The sequence below is a fragment of the Tursiops truncatus genome, chromosome 4 (assembly GCF_011762595.2).
Source record: "Tursiops truncatus isolate mTurTru1 chromosome 4, mTurTru1.mat.Y, whole genome shotgun sequence".
Taxonomy (NCBI): domain Eukaryota; kingdom Metazoa; phylum Chordata; class Mammalia; order Artiodactyla; family Delphinidae; genus Tursiops; species Tursiops truncatus.
Genome location: NC_047037.1, coordinates 115,014,333 through 115,034,311, shown reverse-complemented (window position 1 = coordinate 115,034,311; position 19,979 = coordinate 115,014,333). Strand labels below are relative to the sequence as shown.

At 36.7% G+C, this 19,979-nt stretch overlaps 1 protein-coding gene across 1 annotated transcript in view; it reads right to left on the bottom strand.

Annotated features, from left to right (window-relative positions):
- LOC101328856 (multidrug resistance-associated protein 1-like) overlaps window positions 1–10,411 on the bottom strand; it is a 77,989-nt gene extending 67,578 nt beyond the window's left edge. Inside the window, exons 1-2 of the mRNA XM_019923341.3 lie at window positions 10,046–10,411; window positions 4,892–4,953 (exon numbers count right to left, since the gene is read on the bottom strand). Coding sequence (XP_019778900.2) covers window positions 4,892–4,953; window positions 10,046–10,117 — 134 coding nt within the window. The 5' untranslated portion in view covers window positions 10,118–10,411. The remainder of the gene's footprint in view (window positions 1–4,891; window positions 4,954–10,045) is intronic.
- Between the last annotated feature and the right edge of the window lie 9,568 nt (window positions 10,412–19,979).

The following is a 19,979-nucleotide window of genomic DNA, read 5'->3' as shown; positions in this document are numbered from 1 at the left end:
TAAATCAATTGATGAAGTAGCTTTGGGGAAGCAACTAGGACCAATAGTTGACCCTCCCAATGAGTGAAACGGAGCATGCACCAGGTCCCACAAACTTGTGGACTTTAGTCCTAAAGCAATAATAAAGGTACTTACATTCACCTTGTGTTTTTTAGATTGATATTTCTTTTCAAAGGACATTCACTTAAACTACTTTGATACTCACAACTCTCTACAGCATGCAGAGCAATATTAATTTTCCATTTTTACAGGTGGTTAAACAGCAGGAACTCTAGGGACTGGCCACAGGTTTGTAAATGTGATATACACCAGTGCTAACTTAACCAAAGGCAGACAGTGTCATTAAGTGTAATATTTCTACTCTGCATTCAATTTTGTTACATTAGAGAGAATTTTGAGCATATTTAACATTAACAAGTGTGCATAAGTATCTCATCCAACTGATGTTAAAGGTAGTAAACCAGTGGCAGTTGGGTAGGAGGATGAGACGAAAAGTAAATTTTGTAGATGAGTAATAATTGAATACTTGGAAAGTATAGATAATACAGTAACATCATCATTTTCATTATTGCTAATTACTTTTTTTTTTTTTTTTTTGGGTTCGCGGACCTCTCAGTGTTGTGGCCTCTCCCTTTGCGGAGCACCGGCTCCGGACACGCAGGCTCAGCGGCCATGGCTTACGGGCCCAGCCACTCTGCGGCACGTGGGATCTTCCCGGACCGCGGCACGAACCCGTGTCCCCTGCATCGCAGGCGGACTCTCAACCACTGCGCCACCAGGGAAGCCCGCTAATTACATTTTTAAACATTTCTGGAAAGGGGTGATTGTGTAATGGGAAAAGGCAAGACAGTCTGTACAAAAATCATAGTATAGGACAAAGTTAGGAAATGTACAAGTTTTATTAATATGTGAGCAAAAGGTAGGACAGATTGAATAGTGTATCCCTGGTTAAAATTATTATTCAACTGTGACCTATAAGAACTTTAACTAGATTTTTCCATGTATGTCAGGGGGATTATTCTATGACCATGATTATTATACACTGATGACAGATTATATTTGCTAATAAAGCCTTCATAATTACTTGATCATCAACATGATCTAGACAGCTACTGCCTTAGGGATTAAGGCTCATAAGCATATAATTTGCTAATTGTTTGTATCATCTGAGTACATTTTAATTGAACTATTCATATAATTATGGGAGCTTGAATTTGGCCTAGGAAATAATTTCTGACTTCATTCTGTAACTCAAAGAACAGATCTGAGAACACAATTAACCACTGTCTTCAAAGAGACATTCTCTTGAACAATAGCTATGTTTCAGCTGCAATTGTTTGATCACCAGATAAGAAACCACATTAGATTAACGCCAATGATAGTTTCAGATAATGGCATGCCATGAAAATATCTCCTATCTAGTGCTGAGATGTTAAATTTAAACAGAAAATAAATGTGATATTCAAAAATTATAGCTTATTGCCTATTTGATCTAAGATATGGACTTCAAGCTATTGGGTTGCCATATTTTAAATTTTGCTATGTTTTATCTTGTTTATTACATTTCATTTCAGCTTTTTCCTTTAGGCCTCCTAAAATGGTGTTTGTAATGTTTAATATAAATGCACATAGTTTTTATAACTTGATATAAAAGTTTTAAAGTACATTTACTTAAAATTATTTGCGTCTTTCACATTCTGTGATAGTCTGTGACTTAAAAATGACACTCTGATAACTATGTATAAAACAGGTAACTAATGAGAACCAACTGTATAGCACAGGGAACTCTACTCAGTGCTCTGTGGTGACCTAAATGGGAAGGAAATCCAAAAAAGAGGGGATATATGTAAACGTACAGCTGATTCACTTTGCTATACATTAGAAACTAACACAACATTGCAAAGCAACTATACTCTAATAAAAATTAATTTAAAAAAGAAAGAAAAAAGTTATTATAATGGTATATTTGAAAAGCAGGATACAAAACTGTGTATGGAATCTGACAAGGGCAATGTCAGTGATTTGTGTGTGTGTGTGTGTGTGTGTTACGTGGGCCTCTCACTGTTGTGGCCTCTCCCGTTTGCGGAGCACAGGCTCCAGATGTGCAGGCTCAGCGGCCATGGCTCACGGGCCCAGCCATTCCGCGGCATGTGGGATCTTCCCGGACCGGGGCACGAACCCGTGTTCCCTGCCTCGGCAGATGGACTGTCAACCACTGCGCCACCAGGGAAGCCCCTCAGTGATTTTTTTTAAAAGGCAAAGCATGAAAATAAAATGGAAAGAAAAATCCGCGCTCCCCCCACCAAAAAAATGACAGTCTGAAATTTTTAAAGCCAGTGTAGACATCACTCTTTCTCTCAATTCATGGATGAGACAGAACTCAGGTTTGGAAAACATATCTACACATACACAAATTTGAAAAATCAAAATCGTTAACTGTAAATAGTCCACATTTACATTTATATTTAATCTTTATTTTTTTCTAGTGCATAACTTAATGTAGCATATAGGTGTAAAATTTTTGCCATCCTCTAAGTGATTCCTAGATTTGTATAACTTGGAATTCTTATCATAATTCAACCTCTTCTGCCCAATTATTTGCTCATCAAGTATACCAGTTCTCTACTTCAACAGCTTTCATAAAAATCACCAATCATCTTTACAATGGAGAATATACTCAGCTCTTATTTCAATTTACTCCTTTTCAGTATTTAGCCCTATTGGTCACTTTGTATTTCTCCTTTTTTGACTGTTTCCCTAGCTTGCAATCACATGTTTTCTTTGGTTTGTCTCTCATATTCTGAGTACTTAGCTTCCTTTGTAGATTCCCCCTCCTCTCACTGTTTAAATACTGAGAATTCCCAATGTACTGTTTGTTCATCCTATTCAATAGGCTCTCCTTCTCGATGATCTCAATCATGCTCATGGCTTCAACTACTGATCTATGGTCATTGACCCTCAAATTCACATCCATAGGTCTGAGAGCTACTTTTCCGTAGATATTTTTTATGGGAATGAGTCAGGCACCGGAAATTGAAACTTCCCCAAACCGAATTCACAAAATTTTTTACAACACCTAATCCTCTCAGTTAGCTGAGCCAGAAATTGAGATTTATTCAAGACTTTTCCCAGTTCCTCAATTTCCTCAACCAGCCAACTCTCTCTCTTAAATAGCTCTTGAATCTGTTCCTTCCTCTTCATCATTACCATTACCGCAATTCAGATGGTAACCATAAATCTACCAGGATACCCAAAGAGCCTTTTAACCTTGCTCTCCGTCTCCATTTTCATCTCCTACATATCATATCCACAGAATTGCAAAGTGATTTTTCTAAAGTGCAAATAGTATGTCACTCTCTATTGAAAATCCTTCCCTGGCTTCCCACTATCTTCAGGATGTCCTAGAGAACTCTTTCTGATCTGTCCTTCCAGCTTGATGGCTTGCCACACCAACACTCTGCAATGTGGAAGGGTCAGTTCTCCTCTGCCTCTGTGGTTTGCATATGGTATCTGCTCAACTTGGAATGCCACGTGGCTCACCCCTACACCTTTTAAATGTTGGGTTAAACCATTAATCACTTGTGAAACATTCCCAAACTGTGCAAACTTGGTTAGATGACACTCCTGAAAATTGTTTCTCCATCATGTTTATACTACCTTTTGCTTTTTTGGGTAATTGATACTGTACTTCTTAATCTTTCTAATTCTACTATGAATTCCTGGAAGACAGGATCTAGGTCACTTATGTCTGCATTTTTAAAAGTCAGCATAATGTAGGGTATCTAGTATACAACCAAACTTTTCTTTTACACTATTCGGCTACTCTAGAGAACATATTTGTAGATCAAATTGGGCAATTTTGTTTCTACCAACTAAAGATCAAGAAGCATTAAGATGGGGCTTCCCTGGTGGCACAGTGGTTGGGAGTCCGCGTGCCGATGCAGGGGACGCGGGTTCGTGCCTCGGTCCGGGAGGATCCCGCATGCCGCGGAGCGGCTGGGCCTGTGGGCCTCCGGCCTGCGCGTCCGGAGCCTGTGCTCTGCGGCAGGAGAGGCCGCAACAGTGACAGGCCTGCGTACCGCAAAAAAAAAAAAAAAAAAGAAGCATTAAGATGATAAACTTAGTTTCATATTATCATAAAATTTCTGTGGGGAAAATAAATACATTTCTAAAGAAAGCTTCTGAATTTATAAAATTAGAAAAAAAATCAACTCTTCTCATTTAATATGATGTAATTCTTGTGTTAAAGCCTTCATCACACATTATAGATGAATTACTCTATGAGAAGAATCACATTATATGTCTTACAAAAATGATTGTGTGTTTTAATAGTAGTATACATAAGTATATGAGAGCATTTCCAGTAAAGAGTAGAATAATGAAACGAACAAACAAACAAACAAACAAAAGTGTGAAACATGAACTCAAAAAAACTGACTTCTAACATCAGGTCAGTGTGCTCCTACATGGGTATCAATGGACAAGTTACTTCCTCTTCCTGAGCCTCAGATTTTCTCATCTGTTAAAGCCTATCTCATAGGACATAGGGGAGAATTAAATGAAATAAAATGTATAAAGTGGGTAACATATTTGATGGAGATATATATATATATACTCTTTTTTTTTTTTGCCCTTCCCTAGTGCTAACAGGGATACAAATCCTATAAAGGGGCAGCCTTATTACAGGAGTATTAGTAGTCTTATCTGTGGAACTATTTAGTATGTTACTATATGTGATTGTTTTTGTAATAAATAATATGAGAAGAAAAGCTTTACAAAGTTATTTTGTAAAAATATTCATGCTTAGATTAAAGGAATAACATGTAGGTGTCATTTCTCTTGGAATCTTCCTCAGTGTGGTATACTACAGATAAATTAGTAAAATTCCTACCTGCTAAACCAGGAATAGGTCATCTTACTGAAGAATGAAGCACTTTTCTCTGGACTGCATTTCTAAAAAACAAAACAAAACAAAACAATATATATATATATAAAACAGCTATTGTATGAAGAAAATGTCTTTATTTTACATTTGAAATATCTTTGTCAGCAAGTGGAAGAGTAGACGTGAAATCATTTATGTTTCAGCTACGTTGATATCATAATCTTTAAGGAATACAATTAAGATATTCTTGGACAGTGGTTGCACTAGAAAAATTTTAAGATTTCTCCCAACATTACAACTGCTTACATAGCAAGAAACCATGTAGAAAAGGAAAATTATTTCTAAAATTCCCATTACTTCCTCTCTCTCTATATAAATATATACACACACATACATATATATATACATAGCTCCTTGAATTTATATGACTGTGTATATATGTATGCATATGCTTATGTATATGAATACATATATACACACATAATTTAGCTTACATATATGTATAAGCTAAATTTAAAACATTTTAATTGCTAAATTAAAAACAGTTTTGGCTTTCTTCTGAAAAATAGAAAAATAATAGACTATAACAGGCATTTGGTTTACTAACTTCTGTATGTGTTTAATTACATAATTTGTATAAATGTATAAACATACACACAATTATATATTTATCACTATTGCATATTATTTGGGGAGGTTATAATATTTCCATAAAATTCTTCCCATTGACCTGATGAGTTCAACCGAAAGAGGAGGGGTTTAAAAGGGAAGATCTCAAAAGTCATAATTTTACATTTTTAAGGTCAGCATCAATTTGTGTCTTTTAAAAAGTTAAACTAATCACAATATTAAATTTCATTCTCAGAAATTGTCCCATATTTAACAATTTTTGCATTGATCCTCTCTAATCCAGTTCTGATTTCATATTGAAAAAGTGTTTACCACATTTTTTAAAATTCTGATTCTAGAAGTAATAAGTGAAACAGTGTTTCATCCTGTACAGTAAAATGTCCCGACTATAGAGGAGAAAACATAATACTCCAAATCTGTTCTCTTAGTTATAGCAAACGGTATACTCTAAATCTTTGAAGAAATATATATGTGTGTGTGTATACACACACACACACATAGAGTTGACCCTTGAACAACATGAGTTTGAACTGCATGGATTTGAACATTTGGATTGCTTTCAATAGTAAGTACTACACAATCAGGGGTTGTTTGAATCTGTGGATGAGGAACTTTGGATGGGGAGGAACAGCATATATGGAAAGCCGACTATATGTTACATGTGAATTTTCAACTTTGATGAGGCTTGGCACCCTTAACCTCTGTGTTGTTCAAGGGTAAACTCTAATTTAGCAAATTGGTATCCATCCTTATATGATTGTTTCAAGAAGTAAATGCTGTGACAAACGTAAAACATTTATCACGTGATGGCCCCAAATAACCACTCAAACATGTGAACTATAAAATTGTCATAACTTTTGTTACCAAACATATTATTTGGAAAATAAGTATCAATGCATATATCAGTGGGGAAAATGTTCTGAAAACTCTCTGATCAACCTGGAAGCCACATTTTATTTTACAGGGAGTTGCCAATTTGATAACTGGCCACCAATGTGAAGATTGTATTCTCATCCAAAATACATATATTTCTGTGTCTGACTACAAACGGCTACAAATTCTTTGCAGCTTTTCCCATCAAGAGACAGACTCTATTTTCCACTCCTTGAATCTGGGCTGGCATTGCTTCTTGTTTTGATTATGAGAATGCAACAGGAGTGACATTAAGAGAACTCCAACTCTAAGCTTCAAGAGGCTTGCTATGCTTGGAACCCTGAGTGAACCACATGACTGAGACCCAGCTAACCTCCTGGAGGATGAGAGACCACATGGAGGAGAACCAAGGTTCTCATCTGGTCATCCTGGCCAACAGCTTGAAAACTGCCAGACATATGAGGAAATAGGTCCTACATTATCCAGCCACCAGCCAACTCTCCAGACGATAGCACATGCTGAGAGAGCTCAGCAGAGATCAGCCAAGCTAACCCAAACAAGGACATGATCTAGCTGGTCCAGAGAATCATTAGCTAAATAAAAAAGGTTGTCGTTTTCAGGGCCAAAGTCTTGCAAAGCTACTAGATAAGGTTACTTTAGCAGGTCAAGAACTGGGTATTTGACTTAATATTTGCTCTAGGCCCATTTTCCATGTGAAAGCATCTTATACGAGGCTCTTTGAGCCCTCTGGTAAATAGCCTCCTTAAATTTGGGTCAGGCATCTTATGCTGAATTTATTACAGTGAATTCCAAGCATATTTACGTCCCAGAAGAAATGGCAGGCAGGTAAAATATCTGGTAAATGTAATTAAGCCTTACCAAGCACCAAGAATGTATAAATGACTTCTCAATAAATAATTACTGAATTCATAACATGGGTCTCACTGAGTTTCTTATTGATATATTGCTGCAAAGCAACATCTATGTTAAAAACCAGGATATGACAATTCTGACAGTATCTTCCAATGTTCTAATTTACTCCCATCTTCTCCATTGACCATTTTGCAATCCTTCTAACTCACCTATTCTCACTCTGACAGCACTTCCTCTGCAGATGTAACTGACACCAAATGATTTCTCATTTTTTTCATCTCCCCAGGCCCACTACAGGCCTTTGTTTTCTAAGCTATTTTATTATCTTTGTACTTATCTACCACTGGGCATATAGTAGGCATCCCATAAACACACCTTAATATTAATGACTTATGGGCAATTTTCATTTGAATGGTGGTCCTGTTATTTCTGAATTATGATGGAGGAGCAGAAAGTTTAGCCCACAGCATAGCTTGGGTCCAGGATTTAGTGAAATGTGTTGCTCTCAATCTTCTTTGGGTTCAACCTTGAGATGCAGCCTCCTGAGGATGTGGTGTGATTGCTACAGTTAACAATACCTCATAATCCCTAACTTCAGGTGCTTTCCTTGTGGGTATTAAAGGAGGGTCCTGGGAATCGTGAAGGAAGTTATGGGAAAGTGTCTGTACAGGCTCACGGAGAAGGGAAAACATCTAGAAAGCAAAAGGAACTTATGTTTCTTAATCACTTATTCTGCGCCAGATACTGTACTAAAAGTATATTATTAAATATAACATGTCTTTGTGGTGGGACTATTTTTGTCATCCCCATTTTATAGAAGAGGAAACTAAGGCCTAGAGTTTAAAAATACTTGCCCAAAGTCCTCCAACTGAGAAGTATAAGACACTGGATTGGATCCAGTAAATTCATTCTATTTTCCAGTCATAATTCTACACCCTCAGCTCTACCTGTTACACACTGTTGCTGTTTGCTGCTGCTTAGAAACACCTTTCTTCTTGTCCACTTCCTTGTACTTCACGTCTCCTGGCTACATCTTACTTGTGGTCCAATCCTCTGTAGGATTTATTGCCTTTGGTGATTCCTCTCCTCCATCCCAACCTCCAATGCTCAGATTCTTGTTCTGTGTTAACATAGTTTAAAGGCTCTTCAGATCTGCCCTCTCTGAATTTACCCTCACTCTTACCTGACTATCCAATCATTTGCCTACAGGTACTTCTCTCCTGCTAGACTTAGTTTCTCTGGAGGACAGAAGCTATGTTTGATCTACATTTATATTTCCAGGGCCCAGCTCATAACATGTTCTAGATGAATGAATATATGAATGAATGAATGTTAATCACTGCCAATAAAAATTTTTAGAGGTTTTCTATTCATGGGTCACTATGCCAGCCCTAGAAATTCAATCAGAAGGTCAAGTTCTTGGCTTACAGGTCAGGTTGGGATTTTTATCTGAGATCTATTATGTCAAAAATATAAAGTCTCAGCAATGAAATGTAATCATACAAGGTTTTCAACATGCTTTGAAGCCATCAATTTTTTTTTAACTTGGCATCATAGAAGTAACAAATAGAAAATGAGTATTTTCAATCTTGCCCAAATGGATTCTTGGTCCATAAAGCTATTGAGGTTGAGTAATAGTCAAGGAAATAAACATTGTTGGAATCTTAGAGGAAGAATCCACTAGAATTGGGGGTGAGGGAATTGTTTGAGTTTTATAATTTCCCACCCCACCTATTTGTAATTCACTGCCTTTGGCCACCTCTGTGGTTAGACTAATGATCAGTTAAACCAGTGTGCCTGATTAAGCCTTCTACGTCTAAAATAAAATAGGTATATTGTCCTGGTGGAGCGCTTGCACATTTTTAAGGGACTTATTCAACGCCTATATTTTATAGATTTAAATAAAATTTGCTTTACTTTTAAAGAAATTTATAGTTTCATATGTAATCAGAAGAATAGCTGTCATATTCATTTGACACTTGGAGTTAATAACAAAAGCCAGGATTAGAACAAGGTCCTCTGAAATCTGAATCTGAAATCTTTTTTTTTTTTTCCTTTTTAGTACTACAGAACTACATGTGTTAAGGGCTAGATCTAAGACCCGGTCTTGTGAGGTGATGAGAAGTAAAACAAAGAGAATTTTTATTAGGGAAATTGCTCCTGATACACAACTGCAGGTTTCATTTCCTTGTACCACTGCCTTAGCACATGACTTCTATTGTGAAAGGAGCACGTGTTATGGGGGCCAGGGGGGAGGGTAGCAAGGCACAGTCAAATGTCTGCAGTTTTTGGATTTGCCCCAGGCCTCAGTGTCCCAACACCATGTCAGTTGACACACAGAGTTTAGTTATCCCAGATCTCTCCTGTGGTTTTAACAGGCTCTATCACTGGTTTTAGAGTCCCATCCCAACCTCTACTCCTTCAGCAGAAGTCAGGTCCATTCATTCCTTTCTCAAATATTTGCTTCTGTTTGCAAACAGTGGAGTCACTTAGACCTTCAAAGATGCTGCTTTCTCTTCCAGCAGCCACCTTGACTGAGATCGCGCTGGCTGAAGTTTCACACCATCCTGGGGTCTGATCTCAGCTCTCCCGACTGTGTGTGTGTCTGTGTGTGTGCGTGCGCGTCTGAATCTGTGCTGTCCCTGTGTGATTACGACAAAAACAGGGATCTAAGACACCAGTTCGCGTTTCAGGGTCTGGACAATCAGCTCTCCCCGCTTCCCCTCGCCGCCAGATTGGCCAGAAAACCGTCCCGCCTCCCGCACCTCCACCGGGAATCTTTACCTGCGCCTCGGGGCCTCGGGGGAGCCGCTGGTAGGAGCCGCTGGCGCTCCACCTCCCCAAGCTGGAAAACATGGTCCGCGCGGGCTCCCGGCGACGGGAAGCGTATAGAGGTCCGCGGCTGTCACCTCTCTTGTCTGGGGATGGTCAATTCGGCGCCTGGAAGGTGGGAGGACGCGAGCACTCGGCCCGGGAGTCAGCTGTCGCCCTACCCTCCACCCGCCCTTCCAGCGAGCGCCCTGGGCGGCGGCGGGGAACGGAGGGAGGAAAGGGCGGGGCGGAGCGGGAAGAAGTGGGACCTTCTGCAGAGGCCAAAGATCTCTGCCTTTGGGGGAATTTGCACTTGACTCGGTAATTCTCAATTTCCAGGGTTGCTCTGTTAGAAAATGTGTCCCTTTATAATAGAAGCAGAAAGCTCTTTCTTCCTTGGGATGACATTTAGGTGTTTGCAAACAGTGTTAACAGCTGTCCCCTACAGAAAATTGTTAAGGACAACAGGTTTCAGTAGAATTTTACAGAGTGAACTAAACTGCAAGGGCTTTAAAATTAGAAACTAATGAAATGCTTCCCTTAGTATTACAAAATAATAACAGTATAGGGAATCTAAATTTTACTTTTCAAATTAATCATAAAGCTATGTAATAAATGGGAAAACTTCGTAGTATAGGATTAGCAAAGAACTAAATGAAATACATGACATAAATGGGGATATGAAAATTAAGAAGAATAGCATTTTGACTTTTAATAAATATTGATGGGACATGAACCTTGTATAAATAAGTATTTGGTGTATGCAACAAATCACTTTCCATGAGATGTGTCTAATGGTCTAATGAAATAGTTTGTTTCAGTTCAGTAAGAAGGTGAAATAACAGAAGAGGGAGTAATTTTAAGAATTCTGTATAATGAGGATAAGGCCATGTGATAATTTTACAAGGATGGGTACTGTGTTTGTATTATGATTCAGGACCAAGGAACATTCTGTCTGCTTCTTGAAATTAATGTTAGAGGTAAGTGGAAAGAATTGAGTATATAGGAAAAGAAAAGGCCAGCATCCTTGAGAAAGGCGTTCAAAAGATGTTACTTACCGGGAGTTTTAGCCTGTCCACAGAATGGGTCAAACTGAGGTACCAAAAATGTCTACATGAGGATTAGACCACACGATAGCTCATGGAATTAAAGTCCTGGGGAATATTTAGAACATTTATTTGGCTTTCTTCCTCCCTTCAGAGGGTATTTGTCTGGCCCCATGCAAAGAGGAAGTTGTAGATTTCACTTTAAAATAAATGTGTCTGTGAAGAATTGAGGTCGAAGTTCAGGACTTAGAAATTTTGTTTCATGTCTTCCAGAACTTTTCACAAATTCACATACCAATTTGGGGACATCTTTTACTCAGCAGCCTCAGCCTGAGGGGCCCTTTCTCCATCTGCACTTTTAAACTATTCACTCTGTGGATTCTTTGTAGAAAAGGCAAGGTGTTATAGAGATAGTTCCTGCTTTTTTCAGCTATAAGGAAAGAAGGAACTTGAACCTGAACCAGAGGGGGAAGCCAGGAAGAAGAAAAGGCCTGGAAATAGCTCAGGCTCCAAACTCAACATATGTCTACCTTCCTCCGATTGGAATTAATCCCCTCAGGAAAGGGCGGTTCTAGCAACTGGAAACAGACAGATTTTCATGAATACTCAGCTCTTTAAAGAGACCCAGCTCCTTGATTGGTGGGGAAAGAGGAATCCCTAAAGTAATGGAATAGATGAAGTTAGAAAGGCCTATAGGTGTGTTGGAGCTGGAGTGCTGGAGCCCCTACCCAAAGGGATTGAGGGAAACATCTCTGGCAGCCCCACAAAATTACATTTTAATCTCAAGCTTCCGAAAAGGAGATACAAGATAAGACTATGCTAATGAAAAGGAGGGCATGAGTTTTGGGGTGTTTGTTTGTTTTTAAGAAAGAAATTACAGTTTTTATTGCTTCAGTGCTTAGTTAAGGAAAACTCAGTGAACTATTCAGATTTGTCTGAGGAACAGAAAATATTAAATAAAATGACCCTGGCATAAACAAACCTTATCACAAAATTAGCATTCTGATTCACTGAATTCTCATGCTAGCTGAATTGTGAAATAAATATTTCCTTTTGCAGCAAAAAAAAACAAAAATCATAGACAGGTAAGGAGTGGAACGTATTTTATGTCACAATATTCAATTTTTTAGGCCGCTGGAAAGAATCCTTAGTAGGGTTCTTACCTTTCCAGGGATTCTGCTCTACTTTACACGTTCTGCAGGCACTGTACCTCACCCTTTCTTGTTGAGGAGAGCCTCATAGATCAGGGTCAGAATCCCTGAGACTGATTAAAAGTAAAGCTGAAAGAAAGAGCTGGCTGTTTCCTATTGTTACCTGGGCATATGGTTGTCACCGTGGCAGAAAGGGGACAATTCTTTTCTTCAAGGTGATTGCAGGTTATATCTTCATGGGAGGTGAGGGACGGAATAGACGTTATTTTCTTTGTTCTTGTTAACCTTGGTATTAAAATTGAATTCACAACTCTTCGGTTCTTGGCATACTATCATCATTTTGTTAAGGACCATTTTTATTTTATTTTGTTTTACTTATATTTCCCCACCTTCCTATCCATTTTCCCTACCATAAGTCAACTGATCTGGAGTAACACATAAGTATCTTTTCAATTCAACTTCCACACATTTATTGAGACACTTCTTTATATTTAAAAACTCTATGGTGCTGTTTCACCTGTTTCAAATATATATACAAATGGTATTTTCCTACAAAGTTATTGCAATACACCTCCCTCCCTCCCCGCATATTTTTTCACTTAACGTTATTTGTAGAGCATCTACCCACGTGAGGCTACTCACACATTGTTCCTGACTGCTGCGTGATGTTTTGTTCTATGCAAATACTGCAATTTCCAGGAACTCAGAATGTGATTGAGCACACAGGCTCCAAGGGAAGACTGCAGATGCAAGTCTGGCACCAACATTTACCAGCAAATCATTAACACCTCAGGGCTCACTTTCCCATTTATAAAATGGAACAGTACTGCCTTCCTCATAGGTTTGTTGTAAGCACTGTGTGATTTATTCATGTAATAAGTAAAGCATTTAGAACAGCAAGGGCACATGGTAAATATTGCATAAATTATTATGATGATTATTACTTAGCTAGTCACTTAGTGAACAATATGTAGGCTAACTCCAACTGTTTTCCCTCGTGGTTAGTGCTGTAAGGACTCTCTTCAGGACTGATATTACATTTTTCTTAGATCAAGGGTTCTCAATTTTTGGACTCAGGACTTCTTCACATTCTTGAAAATTATTGACTACCCAAGTAACTTTTGTGTGTGTGGAGCAGCTCTACTGATATCTATGTTAGAAATTAAAATTTTAAGTGTAAAAATATTTATTAATTATTTAAAGATAACAATAATAAACCCATTACATGTTTTCGTAAATGCTAAAAATTAAAAACAAAGATTACAGGATTCTCAGGATATATTCCAAATCCACCACATCACAGAGGAGGTGACCAAGTCAGGAGAAAGTTTGATGACTTTCCCAACATTACAGTCATAAGGAAAACTGAGGAAAAACATCCGATTTCCTTGAATCCAGGATTCTTTTTGTTTCTTTTTTCCACTTTACCCATCTGATACCCTTTCATTTTGCCCCAAGTAGCTACTGATTTGCAAACATAAGAGAGAAGATGCAAAGTCTGCTCATTTTTACACTAACAAAGAGTAGCACAGTTTATTTGTGATTATTTTTGTTACGATCCTAAAGTTGTATCCACATGACTTGGCAAAAAAAGGAATTTCCAAATATTTTCCAAAAAATTTCTTCGGATCTCCACTGCATTTTGCTGAATGCTGTTCTTTACTTAACTAATATATTTCACAAGCATTAATTTAGTACCTCTGTGTGCTAGGCATTCTGGAAGGTGCTAGAAATGTAATGAATCATTCCTGTCCTCGTCAAATTATGCACTAGTGGGAGAGACCAAGAAGAAACAAGTACACCAAAAATAAATAAATAAATAACTACAAAAATGTACAGTGCAATGAAGAAAATGAACGGGATGCAATATCAGAGAATAATGAACCAAGACAGGCACCTCCTTCCAGACTAGTTTGGTGAAGGCTCACAGGTTATGACATGATAAATACACTGTAGGGAGCCATAAAAATAGCTGGAGGCAAACTATTTCAGGTAAAGGAATACTATGGACGGAAGCCTGAATTCTTCTTTGTGTTTGTTTTTTCATACATTTTAAGATGTAAATTACTTGAAAAATATAATCTTCCCATGACTAGGTGTTGCTATACCTGCAGCAGGGCTGTATTCTTTATTTCTCCACCTTCCTTCCCCATCATCATCTGAAGCATTATTCGATTTGTAAGGAGGTAAATATGGGATAAAGTCCACATTTACTGTACTTAAATGAACATTTATTGACCCTTCTCCCACATATCTGTATGGGATTCTTTCCGGACATTCTGTACATAACGCATTTCAAATAGATTTGAATATTTTTGCTCAAACTCATGTAGGATGCTAGAACCGAGCCCGGGAGGACTTTAAAAACTTAATAGCTAATATGTATACTGCATTTATTACATGTCAAGTATATACTAAGATACTTACATTCAATATCTAATGAAGTCTACAAAACCAAACCCATGCATTTTTGAGAAAACAAATAACTTGTAAAGCGTCCTATGGCCGATAAGCCAAGAGTTGACCAGAAGCAGTTTTACCATCAAGATAGTCAGAAGGAAGGGAAACAGTGCACTCAAAACTCAAAAGCTGTGGTGGTTTATACGTACATTCATATTAACACAGCTAGGGAGGATGGTGTCAAAAGGGGTGGGGTTGTTACCATAGAGGAGGGTTCGAGGAGAAATACGTTTTCTCACTGTGTAAACCCTGTCTTTCAAAGGCAGGGCGATGCCTGTGAATTAGGAATACTTTTCTGAATTTTCCATAGTTTAGGTGAATAGTCATTGAGTCATTCATCAGTTATTCATTGATTATCTATTATGGGATAGGTACTGTGCTAGGTGCTGGGTAAAAAAAGGGTGGGGAAGTAAAATCCTGTCTCATAACACTTACAGTCTAGTGTGTCTGGGGGAAGACAATAAATAGATAAATGAGGAAATGTTTTGATGTCAGATGGGAATAAATGCTACTGGGAAGAAGAATGAGGGGAAGAGGAAAAGGAATATGGATGCTGTTGTTGCATACAATGTTGTTGTATGGTGATCAGCAAAAGACTCCCTGAAAAAGGGTCTTTCAGCAAACACCTGAGTAGAAAGAGGAACAAGGAATGTGGTATTTGGTAATATTCAAGGAAACCTTGACATGAAAACTTGCAAAACAGATGTCGACAGTTTGGAGAAAAGCTGGGACAACTGTGGGGCACTTTTCAGAATATCCACCTCACTATGGTTCTTGATGGCACAGTGGACGATATAGTGCAGACACAGAGGACCAAACAACCCTGATCCAAAGAAAGATTTATTAAAGTTGGATCTGAGTGTGAAGATGTTTTAGAAATATATCAGTTGACTTGGTTTGTTTCTATTTATCTTTTTTATGTAGGCACAATAGCGATACAATAAAACCACTGTCTAAAGTCGAAAGAAGCTCTCTAAAGAAGTATAAAATAACACATCTAATAGATAAGAGAACATTGTTTCATAGTTTCATTGGTAGTTTTATTGCTTTTTGGTTTTGTTTGTTTAAAAAGTATCATTTCAAAATAAGGTTAATATCGTTTAAGTACCTAGAAGTAGAAACAATAGAAACGCAGATGTAGAGAACGGAGTTGTGGACATGGGCGGTTGGGGGATGGTGAATAGGGAGATTAGGTTTGACATAAATACACTACCATGTGTAAAATAGATAGCTAGTGGGAACCTGCTGTATAGCACAGGGAGCTCAGCTCGGTGCTCTGTGATGACCTAGATGGGTGAGATGGGGGGCATGGGAGGGAGGTCCAAGAGGGAGGGGATATATGTATACATATAGCCGATTCACTTCATTGTACAGCAGAAACTAACACAACATTGTAAAACAATTATACTTCAATAAAAAAAAAAATCGTGTGTATTTAAAAGCTTGAAAAAGAAGTCACAACAGGTTGTGTACAATTTCTGCCTCTTTCCCTATCCCCTCCTGGGCCAACATTCTCCTACTTAGAATCACTATCAATCTTTATCTGTTAAAGAAAAGGTGGTGGTTATGACACAAGAATGTAATCATTATCTTCCCATTAACATTAACAAGATGAATTTATGGGACAAGGGTGAGCTATAGAAGAAAATTTTATTAATTAGGCTGTAAAAATGGCATATTAATGAACAGAGAGAAATCAGAAAAGATTTAGATTTAGATTCTTCAGACTATGGAAGTGATTATCCTTAATCATAGTAAATTCCTACTAAAACATAGACACGGTTTCTCCCCCCCTCCAGTGATTAGTTGGGAATTAATTTAAGGATTAATGAGAAAATTTTATTTTTATTCAAATTTGTAAAAAATGGAGGAGAAAGTGAAAATATATTATTTAATATGTTAAATTTATCCCTTTTTAATGAGCTGAAACAATCTAATTAAATCTCACATTAATTTGAACTTAAATGTCAATATACTTATGTATATTTGGAAATAATAATTATATTATGAATATATTAAGCAAATTACCTAAATGTATTATCTCCCAATTTTATGACTTGAACATAAAAAATATTTTTTAAAAAAGCGAAGAAAAAAAATCACCAAAACTCCATATCCCCATGATGGTCACCCTATGTGTGATCTTCTGTGTAAGCACCATTATTGTAGTTAAGTGTAGTTAAATTGTAGTTAAATGTAGTTAAATTAAGTGTAGTTAAATTGTAGTTAAGTGTAGTTAAATTTTACCAGGATTACATTTATGTTCTTCCTTTTGCTACAATGATTTCCTTTTGCTACATTATCTACATAATTATCACTTAAAAAAAATCAACCTACTATTCTATTGTGCTAATGCAGCAAATTTAATTAATGAAGTAATGTCGATTCTTCAAATTTTAGATTATTATCAAATTTTTACTGTCACAGAGGACCTAGTCATAAACCTCTTTGTGCAGAAAGTGTTTTTATCCACTTCTTTTTATTACTTCCTTGAAACAAATTACCAAGAATCATTAGTTCAGGAGGTTTAAAATTTTTATTGGCTCTTGGTAACTTTTGGCAACATTATGTAAAAGTACACTACTAACATTGTTTCCAAGTCATATTTATTTCTAAATTGATTTATTTACTTCATCAATTCTGCAACTCTCCTCTAGTTCTATGGATAATAATGATTGTAATGGTGTAAACACCACTAACAATGATAAATTTATCTAGTTCAAAACATGCCAGTCACTATTCTAAGCACTTAATATAGAATTGTAATGGAAAATTATAGATTTTGTATTTAAATATACTTGCATTTGATTACTTACTCTTTCACTAATTAGCACAGTGACCTTGGGTAAGTTACTTAACCTCTTTGAGATAAGCTTTCCCAGTCATACTATGCAAATAGTATTAAAAATCTTGCAGGATTTTTGAGAGGATTGGTTTTCTTAATTTTAAATTTCTTGAATTTTTTTTTTTTATTTAGCCCTTTAATCTGACTGGAATTTATTTCTGAACATGTTAAAATTTGTGTAACTTCTTTTTCTAAATTGTTAATTTTTCATAACATTGCTTATTAAATATTATCCCTTTGCCAATATTTAGTGATATGTACTTCCTTATATTTAAATTGTCATATACAATTGTATGTTTATGAACTTTCTATTCTTTTTCACTGATATATTTTCATGCCAACACAATAATACTTTAGTGATTATTGCATCCAAATATGTTTCATTCTTTAGCAGGCTATACTTTGCTTGCTAAACTCACGTTTTTTATTGTTCCATTTTTTCAAAGCACTATTTCATGGTTTTGAAAATTTATTTTTACCAGAAAATTTTAGAATTATTTTCTTGAGTTTCAAAATAAGTGTATGGGGTGGGTTTTGTTAAATGCATTCATTAACTTCAGGAGTACCGATATCTTTTCAATATAATCAAATTGTTAAGGCTTTGTGGATAGTTGCTCAATGTAAACAGGTGCAGCAGTCTCTGTAAATGAGACCGTTGGGGAGAGAGGGGCCCTCCAGTGCTCCTATTAAAATCAGTCGGCTTTAATAAATGTTTTCACTAGAACAAAACCCATGTGTGATTGTATCTACAGAATTAACTGAAATATATTAAATCGGGTACCTTTTTTGAAATATACAGGATATGCATTCTACACTATTCCAGTTAAGTATAAAATTTGCAATCATATTTTAATTATCAAGAGTATAAATATTGGTATATTGAACCAGAATGTGGCATTCATAAAAAAGCATGAGGAAATTAATTCTGACTAATGAATTAAATCCTGATTTAACTGAAATCTGTTTCAATTTAATTACATATGCCCTCAGTGTCATGCTATTTAAATGGAAGATAATAACATGGCATTTTATAAAGTTGATTTGCATGAAATATTTAAATAAGAAAAAGGACAAACGTATCTTAAATGAATGGCCCAAGTTATACAGTACAATTTTAATATTTTAGACAGCTGTTCACAAAATTTAAATTTGTTAAATAATAGTAATGATAATTAATATTATTAGCATTCATTTAGTGCTTCCTACATGGCAGGCATATTCTAAGTGCTTTCTTTGTATTCATGTTATCTCAGAGTAAACTTATGAGGAAGAAATTATATGATCCTCATTTTATAATTGAGGAAACTGAGGCACAGAAAAATCTAAGAACCTTGCTCCAAATTATACAGAGTGAGTATTTGAACCTGGGTTGTTCTCCAGAGACTGTGCTTTCAACCATTTTGCCCAGAACAGTTAAATCCTTTATATAGTCTATCTTTCTTCAACTTTGCTTAGCAATTGCTTTTGATTATCTATAGATTTGTAAATTTTAGCTGAAATCTTTTACAATATTTTGACTATTTATTTCAGCTAATGAGGGATTCCTAGAAAAGATCAAACAAGGCTTAATAAGTGTTCTTGTTCAGGATTAAAGGCTAATCAGAGAACAAAACAGTGAGCATATAGAATGGATTAAAAATAGAGCACAGCTTTCAAATATGACTTTTCAATTAAAAGTATGACATATGACTATAAAGTATTGCCCTTTTGCCCATATAACACTTTCTGATTTAATTTCAAGACTATTTTATGATTCTATAAAAATTGTATCAGTAGAATTGTATCAGTAGAGGTCTATAAAAGTAAGGTATTCGTTTGACCTTTATTCTTTCTACACCAAAAGTAAAATAAGCAATTACATTCAGCTCCTATATAGAAGCGGGGGCTGTCCAGCTCTAGCATTAACAATTGCAAATTCAGCCTTTACCTTTCTCTGGCCAAGGATGGCTGGTCAGGAGCAAATCATCAGCCAATAGGAGTCCCCCAAGTCAACTATATATGTTGCTTGAGCACCATCTTCTGGACACTTTAAATAGCAACCAATTTGGGAACACTAAGATACCAGGGCAACGTTTGAATTCCAAATATACTTCCCTTTATGCCCCTGTGTAGTAGCAATCCATTTCCACTAGCTCTTCGGAATTAATTGCCCAGGCAGGACATTCACCTCCTTCTTTGCCTACTGATTCGCTGGGATGAGGCGCTTCAAGTGGCCAGGTGGTAGGCTAAACTTCCTAGTTTAATGGAACCATATTACTGGGTCTCCTGGTGGAAGAATTCCTCCCTTGGGAACCAAGACCACTAAACTAGCAGAACCACAAATCCTGAGGTCCCTAAGGGCTCTGACACAGCTACTTAACTCTGCCATTGTAGTGTGAAAGCAACCATAGACAATGGTGTGGCTG